The sequence below is a fragment of the Leiobunum rupestre genome, chromosome 11 (assembly GCF_980474605.1).
Source record: "Leiobunum rupestre chromosome 11, qqLeiRupe1.1.hap1, whole genome shotgun sequence".
Lineage (NCBI taxonomy): Eukaryota > Metazoa > Arthropoda > Arachnida > Opiliones > Sclerosomatidae > Leiobunum > Leiobunum rupestre.
The window spans coordinates 49,769,728-49,790,796 of record NC_143394.1 but is presented as its reverse complement, the minus strand read 5'-3'; the positions used below and the strand labels follow the sequence as shown (position 1 = coordinate 49,790,796).

The window sequence follows — 21,069 nt, the reverse complement described above, 5'->3', positions numbered from 1 at the left end:
TCCGATTTCACGAAGACTTAGGCTTAATCCGACAGGTGATTAGTTCGTAATAAGAAAGACGCCAAACGGTTTAAGAATAAATTTTATAATTTTTCCTTTTTTATCTTTCAAACTCAAACTTGTAACTTTGAAACGAGGCTAACGTTCGCGTTAAACAGGCGTATAACGATTTAGTGCTCTTCATCCTCGCAACGACTGTGTATCGCGCAAGTGTTCACCGTCGTTGGGTCCACGCCTTCGTCGCTCGGGGTTCTAGGGCTTAATTGGGCGGTTGCCCCAGTTGGGCTCGTAGACAGCGTCCCCAGCTTACCATCCCGATAGTCTTCAATCGCCTGAGAAGAGTTTATCCGTTGGAAAGGTCCTTTAAAGCTAGGAGCAACAAACACAAGGAGAACGCGGCTAGCCTTTAAACACGCTAACGAAGGTTTGTGTACGAATTTCATTGGACGAGCGTCACGAGCTTTTACGATGAACGTTTTACGGGCGGGGGGGGGGAAGACAATTTCCGAATTTTCCCCTTCCGACGGCAGCAGGCGCTAAAGCGTCTAGCCAATGAAAAACGTACGCAAGAAAATCCACGACTTTTGACGGGTTGCGTTCTCCTTGTGTGAGGTGCTGTGTTTGTTGCTCCTAGTTTAAAGGTGGGTGAATTATTTTTACCTTTTCAATTTCTTCCTCGGTATTCATCACGAAAGGCCCGTATCGGACGACGGGTTCCTTTAAAGGTTCTCCGGCAACCAGAAGTAAATCACAGTCTGGGAGGGTCCGAGATAAGAGGAATTAACGAAGGAATTACTCGAAAAGGGCGGATTTTACCATTGTTTTCCGTCGCTCTCATGAGAAATAGGCTTCCGTTCGAGTCCAAAACGTTGACGGTTCCGGTTAAGGCCAATTGTTGGTCGTGTCCGAGTAGCGCCTCTCCTCTCCACAGGTAGACGACGACGTTGAAGCCTGCTTGAATCTCCTGGCTGAAGGAACCACCAGCCTCCAAATGAATGTCCAAGAACAGAATCGGCGTTCGCGTTTGAGTCGAAGCTTTCACTCCTAAACGACATGATAGTACGGGCTTTTGGTTTCGGCGTTTTTGTCTGGTCGCGCTGTAGCCATGTCAGCCACCCTTTGTTGTAGTTCGGGGTGGGCTGGTAGCCCTGTTACGTTTTAGTCTACCATCGGCTACCACGGCGGCCATGCCGAGGTAGACCCCATTCCCGTTTACGAAGTCGTCCCGAGTAGCAGCTCCGATTGCGTTCCACCCGACATGCCTAGAGTTTCGCGCCCAGTATCAATGGACGCCACGTTTATCATTCCAGCTGTGAGTTCGTTCCTTATTATTAGCTATACATTATAGTCTAAGCTTACGGTAAAGCTCAGACCTGGGTATTTAACATTGTTTAGTTACATCTTAAGCCCCTGGGCCACGTTGCCCCGACCCTACATTGAGTGTGGCTACAACGCCCACGATTACCTCTGCATTCTCCCGCCAATATTTTGACCCTGGCACCGGATTCCTTTTCACGTACGATGGGAATGGCTTCAGGGGGGACGTCTTGGTAATGCGGTTCCACCATTTTGTCCTGGGGAACGATCGGTTTAGCGTAGGTTCGGCAAACTCAGTGGGAATGACTTACTTTGGCGGGTAGGTTGACCCAAAGCTGGAATCCTTCCCACGTACCACCATTCTTCAAAAGGTCGTCGGTAGGCATTTCACTGTGCAAGACACCGCTTCCAGCGGTCATCCATTGAAGCCATCCGCTTCTGAGCTCTCCTATACGATTGGTAGTTACGGCGGTTTATACACGCAAAGATACGCGTCAAACGTTTAATAGACGCTTCAATAAAACATCTTCAAGGAAACCGCCAAGAAGTAATGTATCCGAAAGCCAGAACTTGCAAGTTACTGTTTATATAGTGCTTGTTGAAATAATGGAAACTTTTAAATTGTGTTTAAAAGTGTTTCCTTTTAACCAGGTACCTTTTTTTACTTATTAAGGCTTAGCAAAAACACGACGTTCTATTTACAGGTGAAAATTCCCATTATTTTAGCAAGCACTATATAAACAGTGACTTGCACATCCTGGCTCACGGAAACATTACTTCCTCAAAGATGTTTTATTGAAGCGTCTATTCCGTTCTCTCTCCAAACGTTTATTGTTTACCTAATTGCTCAAAAACAACGGAGTGCAAAGACAAAGAGAAAGATTTACGCGTAAGTATATACCTTCCTGTTTTTATTTCTATCACAAAGTCAAAATTTATGCCAGAGATTGCAACAGTAAATTGGTTTCACCTTTTGGAGCTCATCAGTAAAGTGTATAGACGTTAATGAGCGAGTTTTTAGCTTGACTTGATTTTGGCTCGGCGAAGTCGAAAACAACGGACGTGTTTTGATAATGTAAAGACGTTATACAAACATAGCAGAAGCAGACCTTCTATGAACCTTGTTGAGTGGCGATCCTCTTCGGACTGCCTCGGCTATGTCAGGACAGGCCAAGAGGAACAAGAGCTAATTCATAGTTAGACAAAAGAGTGAAACCGGTCTACTGTTAGAATGTCTGGTTGATTCCAATCTCTGACACACGCGCAGTTTTAAGTTTTAAATACGTTTATTTAATTTATGTGTTGAAAATCTAAACGTTCTTTCCGTGTAGACCTTCGCAACTATACCACCGGTTACCTTTATTTCCAGCCGAATCTTCGTGCTTGACGCCTCCTTCTATGACGTACGTCACTGTTTCGAAACCGCGATGAGGGTGATCAGGTGCACCTATGGCCTCTCCGGGATTGTACGTCACTGGACCTGAATTAACCGACCATTTATTCTTCGTCGATACGGACAAATTAACGAGGGACAACAATACCAATATGGTCCAAGAGAATGAACGGGTCACAGCTGTCAATGACACCCCCGATGACCTTGCGAACCAGGAACCCGCTGCCTTCTTTCTGGAGGCGAAGAGCCGCTTGACGCGCCACTTTACGATGGACAATGTGAGGCATTCTTCGATCTCTTTCACTTTTTATTTACACGTTTAGCAAATTCTACGTATTTCGACGCATCTTTGATCTCATTTATAAAGGTAAGAATGTCTCATCTCTAAGGTGAACTCTTTTTATCGTATTATCTCAACAAAGAAATGCTAGGCGTTTTAGTAATTCTAATTTGATCCCTTACCAACACGAAACGCCGTTCTTGGTTGTTTCCCTGGCCTCCATTTTTCCGCTTTTCTAGATTATCGATTTGTTTGCGGAGCTGACGCGGCGTACGAGTCGGACACATTCAGCCATCTGGGCATTCGCGTTGGAGTTATTCCTCGAAGCGGGAAAGCCAAACGAAGCTCTTTGGAATTCTTACCTTAGGAGTGGAATCTTGACTTTTTAATAAAATTAAATAAATAATCGTGTTTTAAAATTAAAATTAGTTCTAGAACATGTTAATTTAGTGATACAAGGTTTTGTTCGAGTTATCCGGAGAACGTTGAGCCACGATGTAGAGTGGTGACTTTATTGTAATTAATTATAAATGGTGACATTAACTTTTTTAAATAAACAGTAATATTTTTAAACAATGTGAATAATTAAAATTTATTTGGGAGGAACCTAATCTTTAATAAGGCAAATACGAATTTCAGCTGAAAATAAAGCTTGATGCTGTGTGCTCTTGACTAGGTAAGATATGTCTGGAATAAATATAAATAAACTAACGAGTCTAGGTGGCGTACCGGCTCTAGCTTCTCCGAGGTAGAGCCTAAAGTATCTGCTACAGAACAATTAAAAAGTCATAAGAACCTTTTTTCTTAAATAAACTTATCAAAATATAAGCAAACGATGCAAAAATTATATGAAAATGCAAGTATCTTTATTTAAAAAAGTCAATTTACGATGAAGAAATACTAATCCAGGTTTTAATGGTGAACCAAAGGGGGCGTAGCAATAATTTTCGTTCGCGAATATTCAAAAGTTAATGGGCGCTTAAATAAAAGCAAGAACTATTATTTATAGAGCTAGGACCTGCAAGTTTTTGTTTATATAGTGCTTGTTGAAATAATGGAAACTTTTCACCTGTAAAAAGAACGTCGTGTTTTTGCTTTGTTAAAAAAAGCTACCTGGATTTCGCCAGTCTGTTTTAAAATTTTCGGTTGTAACAATGTCGAGCCATGAAATTAATGGTAATAATGAAATATGTGATAAACGAAAAGAAAATCAATTGAAAGGAGACCGGTCAAAAGTTGAACAAGAACAACTTTCCATATTAATTTTAATTAAATTCAAATAAAAGCAAACTAGGCAAAGATAACAAAAACTCCGTCCGTTGCGACCGATCGAGAGCACGATCGAGAGAGCAAGTAAGGTGGCAGCTCGCATTATTGTGTTAGGTGAGACAACCAACCATCCCTATTCCCTCGTGGAATTGGTCCTCACCTTTGACTGGGATGCTGTTCAGGATCTATCCCATCTACCCCCTTTCGGGAAGGGTGACCATTAGGGTGGTCCAAAAAAATTAAAGTTACTAAATTGTTTCTCCTCAATTAGGCGGATCTTGTTACTTACATAAATTGGATAAGCCCTGCAAAATTTCAGATAATTTGGACTATATTTAAGGGTCGCAACTTTATTCAACTTTGTGAATGCGTTTGAAAAAAAAAGCAAATATACGAAAAATCATGTTTATTGTTTATATAACGAAAGTTACTTCACAAATTGGAACAAACATAATGATCATCGTCAACAACGGTATAATTATTATATCATTTTTTGGAAGGGTTAGGGTACGCCTTTCTATGGAGCTCCACCAGGCGCATAAGGCACTGCTTCTGGTTCTCATATTTTGTCAAACTTTGATTATATTGCTGAATCAGAGCGACTCCCCTCTAGGCGCAGTCGTTTACCACCTTCATTTGTGCAGATTTCTCCTGGAACAGCTTGTAGGTTGCATCTTCTCACCAGTGACTGGGTTCATTGAGCAAAAAACTCTCTGCGGACATGTTCTTGCCGTTGTCCAAGAGAACATCAAAGATGTTGGCCGTTTTCTCTGTGACATAGGAATCTAGGGTGTTTGCAGGAACAAACAGCTTCCCGTAAAGTCGTTTGAGTCCCTTGGATTTGGCCAGCAGAAGCAAATTTTTCTGCATTTTCGATTTCGTTTCGACGTCGAGATCTTTGTCGAACAATGCTAGCCCGACAAGTTCTTCCGCAAAGTACCAGAGATGTCGTTTGAAGCCTTGAGTGCCACATCGGCCACTGGTCGGTCCGGGAACTCTGTTAGTGTAATGAGGAAGTCTCGGTCATTCCGCGGAGCCTCTGCAGTAAGAGGAGCTTTATGCCAATATTTGACATACATGAGTGCCACAATCCTTTGTAGACCTTTCCGTTCACGAGAGGTAAGTATAATCTGATCCCTAAAGAGGTAGATTTTTAGGGAATAAATGGCCTTGGACTCCAGGTGCTCTTAAGCCGATGTGTTTATTGGGAACCCCTCCGAGAAAAACAAGGCTCGAACATTGTAGTTCAGCGTAGTCATCTCTCAGAAACCCTCCATTTTCGAGAGCAGTGGACAAAAAACAAATCATTTCATCACGCAGATTACTTAGGACACCGGTGAATAGATCGTTTTAGGCAGCTATAAACTTTGTTCGATCGAGTGATATCCATTGAGTCCTGAAGCGTTTGAAGAGAGGAATATCTGGCCCAGAAAATCCGCCAAGGGGTTCCTTTGAAGACGTCAGCTAAAACAACTTCGTACACGTTATGGCGACAAGCCACAAACAGTAAAGGGCGATCGAAGGACCTTTCAATAATCGCACATGCCCCCCTTGTGAGTCCAGTGTTTGAGGCCATGGTATCGAAAACTAGTCCACGCAGCTGATTCTTCATGCCCCATTCTTAAAGCGTCTTGATGCACACGTCGGCTTGAGCTTGACCAGTCCCGTGAGGGATTATAGAGACTCCGAGGAGCTTCTCAAGTCCCGCACTGGATATTACGATGGCTATGCGATCAACTTTCTCTTTCCCATTGACCATGTGTGGCAGAAGTTTGCCGTCCCAGTGCAGAAGGAAGGGTGCATTCATGGAAAACGTGGCCATATCTTCTGTTGCAGCTGCCTCACGGAAGGATCTCCGCGATCGCCGGATAGTGCTCCGTGAGAGAGAAGTACTGTGTGGGCCGTCACCGCTATGAAAAACGTAGCTTTTCTGTCGCTGATGTTGACTCGGTCAAGTGTCATCGCCACTTCCTGTGTGACTAGCTTCTTGGTCTGTTTTATTTTGGGTGTAGCAGTAGAAGACATCGGTACTGACGGCTGGTATTCATCTTCATCTCTGACGTCGACAAAGGGGAATTTGAGGAATCAACAGCAGACTTTGACTCAATTTTAAATCACTGTTGATTTTCTACATCTGATTTATTCTTTCTGATATCTTCTGCCATAGATCGTTTCCTCTTACTTGCTTCTTTTTCAGCTAGAATCTTGTCCTTGCTGCCAAAGCTAGCGCTGAATAAATCCTCTTTCTGCATAGCAAGAAAACGTGAGTCCTCTTCAGATGTCATTGTCTTCATAGTGTTCGCGGCAGCAATGTCAAAGAGCTCTGTTAGTTCCCCTTTGAACATGTCCTCCTTCATTCGACAGCTGTCCTTCTGAACTGTCCTGCCCTTCTTCAGTTGTACATACCTTTCAAAAAGTTTCTTCAGCTTCCGCTGAGCATTGTCAAGACGCTGTGTTGGGATCCGCTTCTTGTTCCAAAATTTGATAACGGCTGTGACGGACAACTTCAGGCGCTGATGGGTAGCTTCTACTCCATGTGGTGGAACATAAAATTTGACAATGCATCTCCTTTTGATGGAAGCCGTGAGCTACATTAATCTCTATCAGGCGGAACTACGACGTGTTGTTTTCGCCATTACTAAAACGCTTCCACACTAACACCACCGCATAAAGGAGATATTATAGTTATGTGAACGACTGAAACGTACTAGTAAAATTCGAAGTTGGTTGCGACCTTAAAATGTGGTCCGATTTGGCTGATTTTTTTGGCAACATGTATATCAGTCAAAGGAACAAAGCCAAGCTTGAGGAAAAAATAAAATTAGGAAAATATTTGTTTGCCTCTTTTTTGGACCACCCTAGTGACCATGATGTTCTCTCCTTTTCTCTTCAACTGCGGAATGCTATCCCGGAATCGCCTGCTCCACCAGCTCACCATTCGTATAATCGTGGTGATTATGATCTCTTTCGCGCGGCACTGTTGACTAAGGACTGGCACAGTGTCCAGTTGGCCGATTCCCTGGATGCTATAGTTGAACAGTTTTTCTGCCTCGTTCACGACGCTAGGGATATCAGCATTCCCCTGATTCGCAATACAGTTACTACGAAGTCGGTGGGTCATGTGCGATAGAGAATCCGTCTTTAGAGAATCCGTTGTGGACCAGGAAAACGGGGGCTCTTATCTGGGCCTAGAGGTCGGGGATGGTTAACTTTTATTCAATAGATAAAGCTCTCAAAATTATTCGTAAAATGTTTTTATCAAGTAATTTATATTTGTGTATTATTCGATTATTTTTTTGGTAAATTTGTAAAATTAATCGGAAAAACGACGTTTTTTTCGATAAAAAGGTCAAATTTTCCGAATAATACATGTTTTTTTAATCATTTTCCGAAATATTAACCGGTAAATTTCTTTGCTTACATTTTTTCCAGAAAAAAATCAATTTAAACATGGATAATGACAGTAACGGCGCTAAGGCTTTTTCACAGGTGGGCTAATTATTTTGTGGCCCTTAGCGGGAACCTTGGATTGACCATATTTCGGAAAAGTGGTGAAATCGAAAAAACCCAAAATTTTCCAGGAAGCGAGAAGAGCAAGGTCGTTTTATTGTTGCGGCTCTCGTCGCGTTTTGTGGACCCCCTACTGACCTTGTATCTGACCTGGAGGGGACACGTGCATGCCTGGGATATTTCCCTAAATTCCCATAAGCCCCTTTCTTTTCAACTTTATCTCAATTTCCGCTACCTTCCTCCCGAATCCATATGTTTATGGTCTACTACCTTTTTGAGTAAACAAATTGATTTGGAAAGATTTTTTCCAGAAAAAAGGTTTCTTGGCAATAAAACAAATTTCTAGAGATAATGAAAATTCATAAATTAAAATATGTGGCCTCTTAATTATGAATATGTGGCCCTTTTAATATAAATATGTGGCCCCTCTCAGAAATGCAGGGGGGCTAAAGCCCACTTCAGCCCACCCTTAGCGCCGCTACTGGATAATGATTAACCGTCCCCGACCTCTATCTGGGCCAAGCGTGCCGCCTTTCGAAAGTTTCGGGCTTCCCCGTCACTGGAGTCTCGTCATGATTTTGCTACGCATCGTAACAAACTCATCTCACACATCCGCTCCGCAAAATATGAATACGAAGCCTCCCTTGTGGAGGACGTACCCAATAATCCGAAAACTCTCTACTCCCATGTGGCCCGCACCTTAAATCGAAAGAAGCCTCTTATTGTGGTTGTATTTACGCCCACTACAACATCACAGCTGATCAGTTTTTCACCATCAACGGGTGGTTAACGTTTGGAACAGTCTTCTTTCTGATATCAAAGCTAAATCTGCCTTCAGGGCCCGCCTCGATAAGTTTCGGGGTTGGCGCTAGTGTTGCTTGCCCCTAGGAGGATTCAAGTGTACCTGGAGAAGAAATTTGTATTCCCCCAATCAATACCTCGCGGTTCGTCTACGGCTGCCGTTGGGGGAGTCAAACACTTGGACATAACGTTTTTAGCGCCACCTACAAAGCTTCCGAGTAACGTAGGAGTTACCAAAAAAATCGTCTGCTAGACAGTATTTCGAACTTTAACGGTTTTTAGTTTAGACCAAGTCGAAGAAAGTTGCCAGAAAACTATATAATTTCAAAGAAAGTTGCAATGAATGTTAAGTTTTAAATTTAATTATGGGGAAATATTGTTGCTTCGACAACTGTCGTAGCGATTCTTCGTGCCATAAAAATATAATTTTTTATCCGGTTCCTATACCGGGCAGAAATGGCAAAAACTAACCGCTATAATTCAAACTAGAAATAGAAAAAAAAAACTTCAACATGTGGTCATACATGTAGTTCACTAGATGGCTCTGTTGTAGTTTTATGTCCAAGGGTTTGAGGCTTTGAGCAGCCTCTCCCGTGGCCCCCCGAATTCTTCTCCAGGTACACTTGAATCCTCCTAGATGGCAGCAGGGGAAAATGCTATAATTCATTGTTCTTAGTACCTCCAAGGATCCTATATGTTAGAAGGATATGAGGCGAGGGACGAAAAATGGCAGCGCCGTCGGTGGGTCATGTGCGATAGAGAATCCGTCTTTAGATTCCGTCAAGGACAAAACATGGAGGAAGCGCCGCCAAAATTTGTCCTTGAGGGAATAGAAACAAGACGTCCCACGTTTAGTGGCTCTCATAATATCGACGGCGCTGCCGGCGTTTTGAAAACACGGGCTGGCCGGAGGGCTACCTATCCTTCTAACATATAGGAGCCCTGAATAAGAGAAGGCCTGGAAATATATTTTTCATTGGGGGCGGCATTATTATTCGAAGAGATCGCGATACACACGATAGATGGCGTACGTTCCAACTTCATGAAATGATATTCTATGGGGTAAATATTTAGATTTCTGCTGGTTTGTTCGTCAATAGCACATTGAAAACCCATTTTGTTCTTCTAAGTAAAGAACTTTGAAAGGTCTGAAAAAAATATATAACGCCAAATAAAAATTTATAATGATTTTAAAACGATTTCATAAAAACGTTTAAGCCTTGGTCGTAGATACTTTTTCAAAACTTGAAATAATAACACGATTAATGCTTAAGACAATAGTGTTATTGTCTTAAGCATTAATTAACACCATAAAAAAAGTAATTCCAAATATGGTAGCATCTAATAACCAATTAATATTGTCTTATAAATTGCTTACTTAGTTATACTTACCGACATCGAAATTTTGCGTCTCACAGCTGACAGCTCCTGTCTATTCAAAGGCCGTTTTGAATGACGTCAATACAGAAAGTTCTGGGGACATCTCTCGGCCACAACGTGCAAGGTCTCTTGCCAGTTTGAAAAATTCGATACCGGCCGATTTCCAGGCCTTCTCTCATTCAGGGGGCTATGTTTGGACTAATCAATTAGTCCATGCCCAGGCCACGGCCCACTGCGCATACGCTCGCGTTCTCTCGCCCCATAGCGGCCCGGTCAATCAGCCCAAAATAGTTAATTCCATTTGTGGCCGCTACGTAGGCTATAGCGCTATAATCTGACCCCTCTTTAACATTGAATCCTACGGAGATATGTTGGTTTTTTATTCATTATGAAAAAGATTGAGAATTAATCGGCATTTTCAAGGAAATTAAAGGTAAATCAACTCTTTTTATACGTTATAATAACTTTAAAAAAAATTTTACTTTGGTTATCCCCGCCGAAAATAATATTTTAAAATCCCAGATGTCAGCCGCTGTCGCTACTCAAGGTCCCTAGAAAACATTCTCGCTACAGTGTCAGCTGTTACAGTCGACAACACGTCGATGAAAAGAGACTGCTTGGATACAGGGCCGTAGCCAGGACATCGATATAGAGCGGGCGATCCATATTTTAGGAGGGGCGAATTGTCCCAAAAGGGGGCGTCGGAGTTGAGTTGCAGAAAAGGCTAGGTCGGGCGAAAGAGATCCGAGTACGGGCGCCGTACTGCCCCCCCCCCCCCCTGGCTACGGGCCTGCTTGGATAATCACAATTTACGCTTGTAGGCCAATAGTAAATATTTTATTAACTGAGAAATTGAAAGTAAGTTATTTTTTTAAATATTTACAATCCATAATATGGAGGAGTTTAAACAAAGTTATTATTTACATATTTCCAGGAATGACTGCCGTAAAAGTTATATTGAACGTTTCACATTTTGAGAAACTTTCTCGATTACCGAGGGGTTGGTCACTCCGCGAACTCGGTGTACACTGTCGTACCTCTGACTGTGCTAATAAGAGTTCGTGAGCTCTTAAAAATCCGTACCTTTAACAGTACTAAGTACTCGAACTCGGTGTACAAGTCATCCGAGAGTGTCTTACCCCTCGTCGATTAAGTTTCTCGTAACAAGCTGAAATTATCCATGGACTAATTTTTAATTTCAGGTCACTATATCCCACCCCCAAGGGTCTAGAGACTCCAGTATATTTATATCCAAATTGTTTACAGGTTCTTTGAAAATGTCAAGCCCCACAATTCTCATTTAAAGATGAATTCTGTACCTTTACGATAATCTGTGTCACTTAAGTGTAAACTGCATACTACACTTGATGCTGATGTGTCATTTATTTTGTAATTATTATGAGATATGATTTTCAGCCATCTTTCTCGCAGAGTTTCATCATTTTTTTAGATTTGCAATAAGGAACGCAACGCAAAAGCATTTTAATCTAGTTAAGTAAGGGTAACTAAATTGTCGAAAAAAATTGTTTAATTTCTAATTACCTGTAAACTGTATTACTACGCTCCAATAGTTTGTATAATCTAGTGAATCCATTGACTTATTGAAAAATGAAATTCAAAACCATATAAATATATGTTGTAACTTATTATTAAAAGGGTTTCAAACAAGGTAAATCTTAGAACATATTTATAATAAAAATTAACAAATTCCACCTATATAAACATTTTATTTTCTTTACAAGACAATGAAGTTTATATATTTATTATATGTATGGAAAAATGCCTACGAGACAAGGTAAAGTTGTAACTAAAACTATCTAGGGTTAACTTTCTTGCTAAACAATTTGAAAAAAAAACTGAACTGAAACCTAATTTTTTAAGATATAAATGGAAATGTAACTTTCAATTATAATTTAAAAATTAAAAAAATTCGCTTTTAGAATATTTAGGTACTTTTTAGCAGCACGTACTCATCAGTTGTTGAGTTTCCCACCATAGAGTATGATCAGAGATAGTAGCTGAAAACTATTCGTGAGTTCTGAACCGTTCAACCAGTCCCCATGCGCACTATTCGGCAAAAAAAATCTAGAACTACCCAAATGCAAACTATTGGCAGACAAGAACCTCTTGTTGAACCGTTCGGAACCGTTCTAAATGGTACCTGCTCAAGAGCACGGCCAACTTTGATCACGCGCTGTTCGCGCTACTACGGCCAACACATTCGTCGAAATTCCGCGAGCAAGGATTTTCCCCCTATAAACTGTACTATAATGTGTAGGAGTTCAGCGCCACGCTCGGTGGTTATATTGTCCACAATGTAAAAACTATACTAAAAATAATAATCCGCTAGGGGCGCTGACGTCATACACATCTTTTGCTCATAGGTTAACACAGGAACGTCAACGAATGAGATGGCCGCTGTAGCGCGAGAGATGCGCGAGAAATCAAAGTTGGCCGTGTCAAGAGCAAGTACTGGCCGGAACTCAAGGTTGAAATCTCTAAAATTCGTCTGCACATCGGGCTGCGTACGTCAAATCGTACGATCCTCATTTGAACACAACTATTCGTACAAAAGTTCTGAACTATCCAGAACTTTTGCTTGACGTCACAGCTCAGTCCTAGGCCGTTCTCTTAACGGTTCAGAACTCACGAATAGTTTTCAGCTACTGGTATGATGTTAAATCGGTTGTAAAAAGACGCGTTTTTAGGGTTGGGACGAAGCGCTCTCGGCGGACGACGATGACACTAATCGCTAAACTTTAGTTTCGCGCCAATGCATTGATTTGAAATTCTTTGAGCGGGCCGCTATGGGCACGGCCAACTTTGATGTCTCGCGCATCTCTCGCGAACAGCGCGTGATCTTAGTTGCCCGTGCTATGGGGCGAGAGTACGCGAGCGCATGCGCAGTGGCCGTGCCCAGGCTTTGAGATTTCTATGGTGGCGCCATTTGTGTTGGTTGTTAAAAATAAAATTCATTTAATAAAAAAAAGAAGAAAACGTGCTCCACCTCCATGCTTTCCCAGTTTATTGTGGAAATTTGTGTGTTTCGATTTAATTACCATTTAAGTAAATTAGGAAGTTAATAATAATCTGAAAAATGGTAACTAAAAAATGAAATAGATAATAACGTTTATTTATGTAAATTTTTTATTGCAGGCGGTATTGGGTATGCAGTTATTACTGACCATGATTATGGCTTCTGTCCTATCTAAATTATCTGGATATTTTTCATTTGCTCAATGGTTAATATGCGACCGGTAAAGCAATTACAGTTTTTAGTTCAATACCAAAATTAACTATATTATTTTGTTTTAAGCCTAGTGAGGTATCTTCACCCAACAGATGAAGAACTTCGAACTTTAGGTGGTGTTCCTAAAGCTAAACCTAAAGGGAAACGTGGAAGAGATAGGATTGTGGATGAAAGAAATCATTTCCTGGTTCCTAGGAACATAGAAATGGACCTTGATAGCGCTGTTATAAGGCGTTTAGATATGCTACAATTGCGCTATTATCCAGAATATCAGTGGCTCCTAGACTTTGCAGCCTGCTCCCTATTTGTCTATTTTTTAACGGAGTTATATTACTACTGTTTCCAAGGAAAAGACGAAGTTAATCTGAGTTTATTATGGTGTCTGCTAGTCATTGGGTTTACAGTGTATCCTTTCTTAAATTACTTCAGGGTTAGTTACGCTTGCTTAGAAATGCTGAAATTGTTAAAATCCTTAACCATAAAAATAGGAAAGTGTTGTTTTCTTTGACGGTCTTATATTTTCGTGGAGAAGAACCCATAGGGGAACGTTCCATGTGCCTGACTATGGGGTTATTTTTCTTCTTAGTAGCCATGATAGTGTTAATTGTAGATGAAAATATGCTGGAGTTCGGCTTAGAAAATGGTTAGTTTTTGTAAATTAACATTTTCCCAACATGAAAACTCACCACAATTTATCCTTTAGCATATCAGAGCTTTAACGCCAGTGCTCACCATTTTTTGATGGGTCAAGGGGTTGTTTCTAGGTTGGTTTTAACTTCAGTTTTGGAATGTTAATGAGGTAAAAAAATAGTTAATTTGGTTTTGTTATCTTAGTGGACCAACTTCAAAGTTAATGTTTAAACTAAGCCTGGCTGTTTGGTGTGGTCTAGTTGGCGCATTTTTTACATTTCCTGGGTTAAGATTCGCAAGAATGCACCACGACTGCTTAAAATACAGCAGTGAAAGTCATTTCTTCAAGTAAATAGAGAATAGTTAAACAAGGGTTTTCTTTCTATTACAACTTAACAACTTTGATTCAACAGGGTACTTCTGCACCTGAGTTTTTTGTCCCCTTTACTAGTAGTACTATCGTGGGTTAAACCAGTTGCACGTGACTATCTTACAAAAAGAACTTGGCCAGGAATGGAAGGAACAATGTATGATGCCTTAAAGAACAAATCTTGATAATCCATAAATTTTTATACCTTATTTGGCAGAATGAGATCTGATATGTTTGAAACAACCAGATTATTGGTGATAGTCGTTGTAGTTTTATTTCGTGTAGCACTGATGCCATCGTATCTCCAGTCATACTTAAATATGGCTCCGGGAAAACTTCTCAAGTTAAGAAGGGAAGCGGGTAACATCAGTAACATTGAACTGCAGAAAACGGTTGGAAAATTCATATTTTCACTCCAGTTTTTCAGTAAACTTATTTTTAATATCTTTTAGGTTGCTAGAGTTTTCTACTATCTTTGCGTAGTGGCTCTTCAGTATATTACACCCCTACTTTTGTGCCTTTATACATCATTTCTACTAAAAACACTGGGTAAACTTGAAATTAAAAAGGAAAATAGTAGTTTTCAGTACTGTCACTACTTAATTTTTTAGGAGAATATAGTTGGATTCCACCATCGATGGTTGGTAATGGAACTATTGACGAATCCCTTGTTACATCCTCAATTTCTGAGGGTGCCCAAAGACAAGTGATGGGAGAATCTGTGCTGGAAGCTAGTCAAAGTTTCTCTCTAACACTCACGGATTTGAAAAAGGTGTTCACACCAGTTTTATATCGAGGCGTTCTAGGGTTCATGACGTGGTGGTTATGTACTGTATGGTTCGCAACCAGTGCTCTCGGGCTCTTATATTGTTCATATTTTAGTGATAGTTAAATAATGAGGTTATTGTTTGGAATGTTTGATAGGTTAGTTAATGCGTGGAATTGAAACTTCCCTGCTGGACTGTTTTTGTAATTTGTATGGTTAAAGTTGGGTGGCAGTTCTCTTTTGGGAAGGTAGAACGTGCAAATACTCTTTTTACCTTCCTTGAAATTTAACTGTGGCCATTCTCAAAACACGCGCAAATGGGAACTGTAGAACTATGGAAGTTCAGTTGTGTAGAGCTGGCCAAAAATTAATTTCTACTATATTAATTTATTAAAGTGATTTAAAAAAAGATAAATTAATATTTATTTAAGATTCTGATATACAATGAAGGCGTTTTTTAATGTACAAAGAGTGCTTACTTTTAAGTCTAGACTAGATTATAAAACATCATATATGCTGCGTCAGTCTGAAAAAGTCCAAAAAGAAGAATTTGGTTAGTATTTAAAAAATATTAGCCTTATAACCGATTCCTTGGGGCTCTTCAAATTTAAGAGTGGTTTAAAAAAAACCACTTACCACAACTGAATTTGAACTAATCTCGGTTACTTCTTGATCGTCGTATTTAAACCATTTCTCCCCATTCGATTTACAGGCTGCTATGTCTGAAAATACCGCAACATTAGTTGTCATATAATTTTGTGTCGGGAAATTAAAATACTTACAATGGCCTCCTTCAAGGGTTCCAAAGTGATTCTAAAAATAAGGCGTTTTAGTTAGTACAATTAGTCAAATCTTTGATATTTCATTTGTCACACTCACAACAATTCCAAACAAGGAAAATTTTGAATTATAATTAGCACAACCATTTGCAAAATACGGACTCATGTCCAGTTTATAAAGAGGGAAATCAACCATTGTTTTTAATTTGCTGCGCCACATTCCCTCGTAGGAAAACCTCTTGAGATGAACAACCAAGACTTGCGGCAGTTTTACTATAAACATTTGCTTCTCAGCTTCTCTTTTCTGTTTGCAAGTCGGGCAATTCCAACCAGCATCGCCTGATATTCTTTCAGTTTTTAAGAAAGATCTCATGCATTCCTGGATGAAAATAGCCATTTTTTATTAAAATCTTGATTTGAAATTAGAGGTTAATATGTTATTTACATTTAAAGTGCATCTGCTAGATGAGGGGATTGGAACAGAAAGGCACGAAAAAACTTCGTAACTGTTAGAGACAGATAGGCAGTGCAAACAAGTTAGCTGGGAGAGTAAGAGTCCTTCGAAAATATCCGTGATGGCGGATTTATTTCTCTGCATGTGCCAGGACCAAAATTTTTTGGCTCCCATGGTAACAGTCATTTTATCAGTTTCAGGCGGAGGGGCTTTGTTTGAAGAGTCCCCCTGAAAATCAGTATTTTATAAATCTGCACATTCAAAAAAAGATTTTCATATTCTAAATTTACAGTATTTATTTCAGAATGCAATTTTTCCATGAGTTTCGTGAGAAATTCATGAGCGTCTTGTTGTTCATTTCCTATGCAAATTTTGAGGTATCTACTGACGGTATTCTGAAAAATGTAAATATGTTATTTTGATGTTACAATTTCATCAACTTAACTTAGTATTACTTTAAAATCAGATGGAGTTATAGATCTACAATTGCCGCTGCGTAATTGGTCCACAAGTATAGATAGCTCCTCTATAACTTCACCTCTGCTACCACTAGCTCTGTAAAAAGGGATGTGGTTTTTATGGCTCATTACGTAAAAAAATTAGCCTAGAATTAAATTACTTTATATCACCAGCGTAATCTTGGTACACTAAATAGTGAACAAGACTGGCTGTATTTGATAGGCACTGAATCACAGAATTCATGAAGCATGTATTACCCAAATTTCGCAGCCCAGTTTGAGCATTTCCCTAAAAAATATTAAATAAGTGACAAATTCAGCGATTAACTTTAAAAGCTGATTTACCTGACTGCTGTAAACTGGATTGAAATTTCTTTGTCTGGCAACGCTTGTTTCGTGAGGCTTTAATACTCTATTAACTGAAGGCATAGTCCTATAATGGATTGAGTTTTAAATACTTTAAAATATAATATTAATAAACTAAGGCAGATTCTTACAAACTAGCTGGTTTGGCTTCTCTATTTATGTTAGGTATACGGGATCTATTTTTGTCAAACTTTCCAGATCCTTCTATTAACTGTGCTATATTTGGTGACGAATGAGAACGAGATAAACCTCGTTTGCTTGAATTGGGTTCTTCTTTCAATGGTAATGTAAATTCTGATTTGGAACTTTCATCAGACCTTTTACTTTTAATGTCTTCTACAACAAATTGAAAATTAATGAATGTGATATATTTAGTCTAACCTTCTTTAACTAATACCTAAATTCAAATTTTTATATTTAAGTTCTGTCTGTTTTTGTTCCTCCAATAATGCCTTTTCTTCCAATTCACTTTTTTTACGTTCATTTCTTAGCTTAATTTCTGCCTGCTCCTCCAAGAATGCTTTTTCTTCCATTTTCTTACGTTCATATTTTATCCTGATTTCTGCCTGTTCCTCAAAGAAGGCCTTTTCATCCATTTCACGTTTCTTACGTTCATTCCTTAACCTAAGAATTCAAAAATGGTGTTAAAATTTAATTAAAGGTTTAAAAAATTCTCACCAACACCCATTACTTTTCTACTTCAATGTCTCTCAATTTTTTCTCTTCCAGTTTTATCATTATAGCTTTTTCCGACTGACTAGTATCTACATGATGTTGGGATAATTTAAGTTTCAAACTCGTATTTTCCTCTTCCAAAAGTTTACGTCCCTCCTCCAGCTTTTTCTTTTGAATTTCTAGTTGCTGTATCTTGTCTAAAACCTGGTTAGCTTCTTGTTGCATAAGCCTCTTCAATTCTTCATCCGCTTCATTTTCTTTTTCTCTGCAAAGTTTAGCAAACTCTTTCTCCTTCTCTAATCTTTTTACAGTGTTATGCAACTGCTCATCAGTCATGGTTTCCAAACGATTGAAACTTTTATCTATATCCTAAAAATATACCTATTTTATTTATTTTATTTTCTATTGACACTAAGGGCTTATGGTTCGTACTCTTTGGTTCGTAACTTTTGTTTCAATTTGCCAAGCTGGTTTTGGTTTGATGACCATAGTAGGTTTCAAGGTACGGTCGACAGTTGGAAAAGAGGATGGTACTTCTTGACTAAATGATTTTGCCTTCTCATCTAAATTAATGACTTCAAGATCGGAGGTCTGGGTTACATTCACAACCTCATCATTTAGATCAGGGTAGTCAACATCCACTGCAAGTGATAAATAGTAAGCATAAATTGGTTTTGCCTTAAATGCCCAATTTTACATGAAATTAAGGTAGCTGATGAAGTGTTTAACAACTGTTCCTCTTTTGATACATTTGGATTTGTTGTTTGGGTGGGGTAATGAAGAAGCCATTCTTCATAGCCACCTTCCAAAATCAACGGGTCACTCTTCAAAACATTGGTAGAAGTCCACTAGACATTACAGTATAAAAATATGAGTCACGATGAACGACAATGAATAATTACAATGGTACTCACTTTAGTTAAAGCCTCTCTAAGTGTAAAAAGAGGAGATTTTATATTAATTGTGTCTTTAGAGCTCTCCCAATTGAGTAAGACAACATATTCAAAATTTCCCCTTTTGCTAAATTTTTCTTTCGCCTCTGGAGAAAGCATTTTTTCAATTGCAGAAGCAGTTATACTGTAAAAAAGCAAAAATTGATAACCAATTTTTATTATATAATTAAAAAAAAGCCTTAATTCACCCAGGTTTAAGTATTTCTTCGGGTATATTAGTACTTAGGGAATGCTTTATGTGAGATTTATTATAGTCACGAGTTAATCTGACATCAAATATAACAACATTTTCTTTCTCTTCATACAACATGTTATACAATTGAGTACTGGTAAAAGACTTATTAGAAGTTGTTTCTTTAACAGGCACTGCTCAAATAACAAAAACATATTATATTTTCAGAGTCACGAGGGAAAAATAGATTATTACCATTTTCTTTTTCAAGCTTTGAAGTAGGAATAATTTTACTTCCACTTATGAATAAGTCATCATTTTTTTCAGAGTTTACTGTATGGTTTTCAATACTTATATTATGCGGGTCTCCATTTTCCTTGTTTTGTTTATTTTGATACCGTTGTTTAAGACTGACAGTTAATTTTTCAGCATTGTTGATTGCACAGTTAACAGAAGAATTGTCTAAGCCTAAGTCCTGAAGAATAATGCATAAGTATTTTGAAATATTCATTCATTCGATTTAACTAACTTACATGTTTACAAGAGTTTAAATAAAGAACAGAATTTATGCAGCGGGTATACAAGATATAAGCTGCTTCTTCATCACCCAAGTTTTCCTTAAGTTGGGCTTCTTTAAAGAGTTTACTGGTAGTGTTACTCAACCTACGAATATATTGCAAAAATAATTAGAACTAGTAAAACATGAAATCCTTAATAAGGGACTCACAATTTTGGGTTATTATTACTAATTTTTGAAATTTTACTGTTCAATTCAGTCAACGATTTAGCAAGATGTAAATCAACTTTTTTTGATGGCATTTTTGTTTTAATTAAGTTTATAGTAAGAAACCATAAATGTGCTTGACTTCCAGAGGTTCGGCACTCCCGCTGCAATAAGACAATGACTTCTGTGACCTCATTATTTTTCATAAGAACAGGGAAAATTCATAATTCTAGTCAAGAAATTGTAACATATAAGAGCGACAAAGTTGATTGATTACATTTCAATCATAATAATATTAATTAACTTACGAAATTTAAAAATTAATGCAATTAGAGGAAAGAGTAAAAGAGGCGGCTTTCGGTTTCTGTAAAGTGTAAACAGACGTAATAAAAACGTAAAAAGCGACATCTATAAATTCTATATTGTCGGCCTTTAAAACAAAATTTTGTGGCGCGTTTTTTAGTATTCAAACGAAGCGAGTGTTTCGAATTTTTAGTCAATTTTATGTCTCGATTCAACAATTTTAAATTTTTTCGCTTGAGGCTTCATCTGTTTTTCTTACTAAAAGTGTTTTACTTCTTCAGGGCATATAGTGGAGGGCAAATATATATATATGATAGGCTTATGATATATGGTAAAGATATTTTCCAAGATGACGTCCGAGTTTAACCTAAATACTTTGACCAGTGGCGTAGCTAGGCGGGGGTGACCCGTTTGAGGCCGTTTTGGGGGTGACACCCAACCGTGAAAAAATAAAAACTTACACAAAATAGCCAAAGGCAGGGACTTCAAAGATTACGCGTAATCCCATTAGTACCGTCAAAGATACGGCTCTGTACACCGATTACGCGGAGTGATCAGGGGGGCGATTCTGTAAGAAATCGAATATATTGTCTATTTCGGAAAGGCCCCGTAGCTGGTGGTGGTGAGGGTCCACCTGTTCTAGGAATTGACTAAACAGACGCCGTTTTAGTTGAGAATGAGTGAGCTTCATTGTGGTATTGTCGTAGTTCGTAGGGGAGATCCTTTTTCATGTTCGGCCAGACGTTTCTTAATTATAGTCTTTATGAGATTTTGACTGAAGGGATCGTTCTTTGGTTTTTCTTTAATTATGTCGAGCGTCTTCAAACTCACTGGAAGCTAGGTGCAACAAACACAGCACCCCACACAAGAATAACGCAACCCGTCAAAAGTCGTGCATTTTATTGTGTACATTTTTCATTGGTTAGACGCATTATCGCCTGCTGCCGTTGGAAGGGGAAAATTCGGAAATTGTCTTCCCACTTTCCGTAAAACGTTCAGCGTAAAGGTTCGTCCAATGAAATTTGTACACAACCCTGCCTTAGTGTGTTTAAAGGCTAGCGGCGTTCTGCTTGTGTTTGTTGCTCCTAGCAAAAGTGGATATAAAACAGAAAGTCTGGGAGGACCCGGTAGCCCGGTTCCATCAAAAATGAGGATCCCCCAAGCATGCCCCTAGTTTGTGCCTACCCCCTTTGGCGGAGCATTACAAATGGCACTTTAC

The 21,069-nt window shown here is 39.1% G+C and overlaps 3 protein-coding genes across 5 annotated transcripts; 1 reads left to right on the top strand and 2 right to left on the bottom strand.

Annotated features, from left to right (window-relative positions):
- Nucleotides 1-99: 99 nt before the first annotated feature.
- Nucleotides 100-3,373, bottom strand: LOC149923153 (uncharacterized). The gene is made up of 7 exons (XM_090163155.1): nt 2,859-3,373; nt 2,675-2,797; nt 1,629-1,765; nt 1,466-1,574; nt 817-1,044; nt 661-755; nt 100-332 (listed from the first exon to the last, which is right to left on the bottom strand). Exons 1-7 carry the CDS (start codon nt 2,995-2,997, stop codon nt 171-173), a joined length of 993 nt encoding a protein of 330 aa, XP_090019281.1. The 5' UTR covers nt 2,998-3,373; the 3' UTR covers nt 100-170.
- Nucleotides 3,374-12,970: 9,597 nt separating this feature from the next.
- On the top strand, nt 12,971-15,428 carry emei (transmembrane protein 161-like emei). Its single transcript, XM_090162952.1, has 10 exons — nt 12,971-13,050; nt 13,107-13,207; nt 13,267-13,605; nt 13,689-13,843; nt 13,904-13,964; nt 14,035-14,178; nt 14,244-14,357; nt 14,418-14,592; nt 14,653-14,749; nt 14,812-15,428. The coding sequence occupies exons 1-10, from the start codon at nt 13,048-13,050 to the stop codon at nt 15,090-15,092; spliced, it is 1,470 nt and encodes a 489-aa protein (XP_090019078.1). The 5' UTR covers nt 12,971-13,047; the 3' UTR covers nt 15,093-15,428.
- LOC149923151 (ubiquitin carboxyl-terminal hydrolase 8-like) lies at nt 15,376-19,960 on the bottom strand. Of its 3 annotated transcripts, none has more exons than XM_090162948.1 (20): nt 19,856-19,960; nt 19,551-19,776; nt 19,357-19,486; nt 19,079-19,298; nt 18,840-19,017; nt 18,613-18,775; nt 18,396-18,546; nt 18,131-18,339; nt 17,715-18,067; nt 17,421-17,647; nt 17,155-17,359; nt 17,003-17,090; nt 16,819-16,946; nt 16,655-16,754; nt 16,490-16,594; nt 16,191-16,427; nt 15,846-16,124; nt 15,749-15,779; nt 15,603-15,688; nt 15,376-15,492 (listed from the first exon to the last, which is right to left on the bottom strand). In XM_090162948.1, exons 2-20 carry the CDS (start codon nt 19,751-19,753, stop codon nt 15,454-15,456), a joined length of 3,132 nt encoding a protein of 1,043 aa, XP_090019074.1. In that variant the 5' UTR covers nt 19,754-19,776; nt 19,856-19,960; the 3' UTR covers nt 15,376-15,453. The 3 variants fall into 3 exon arrangements, with proteins under 3 accessions (XP_090019074.1, XP_090019076.1, XP_090019077.1); XM_090162950.1 differs by having other exon boundaries at nt 17,155-17,356; XM_090162951.1 differs by having other exon boundaries at nt 19,551-19,711; nt 19,856-19,919.
- Nucleotides 19,961-21,069: the final 1,109 nt, after the last annotated feature.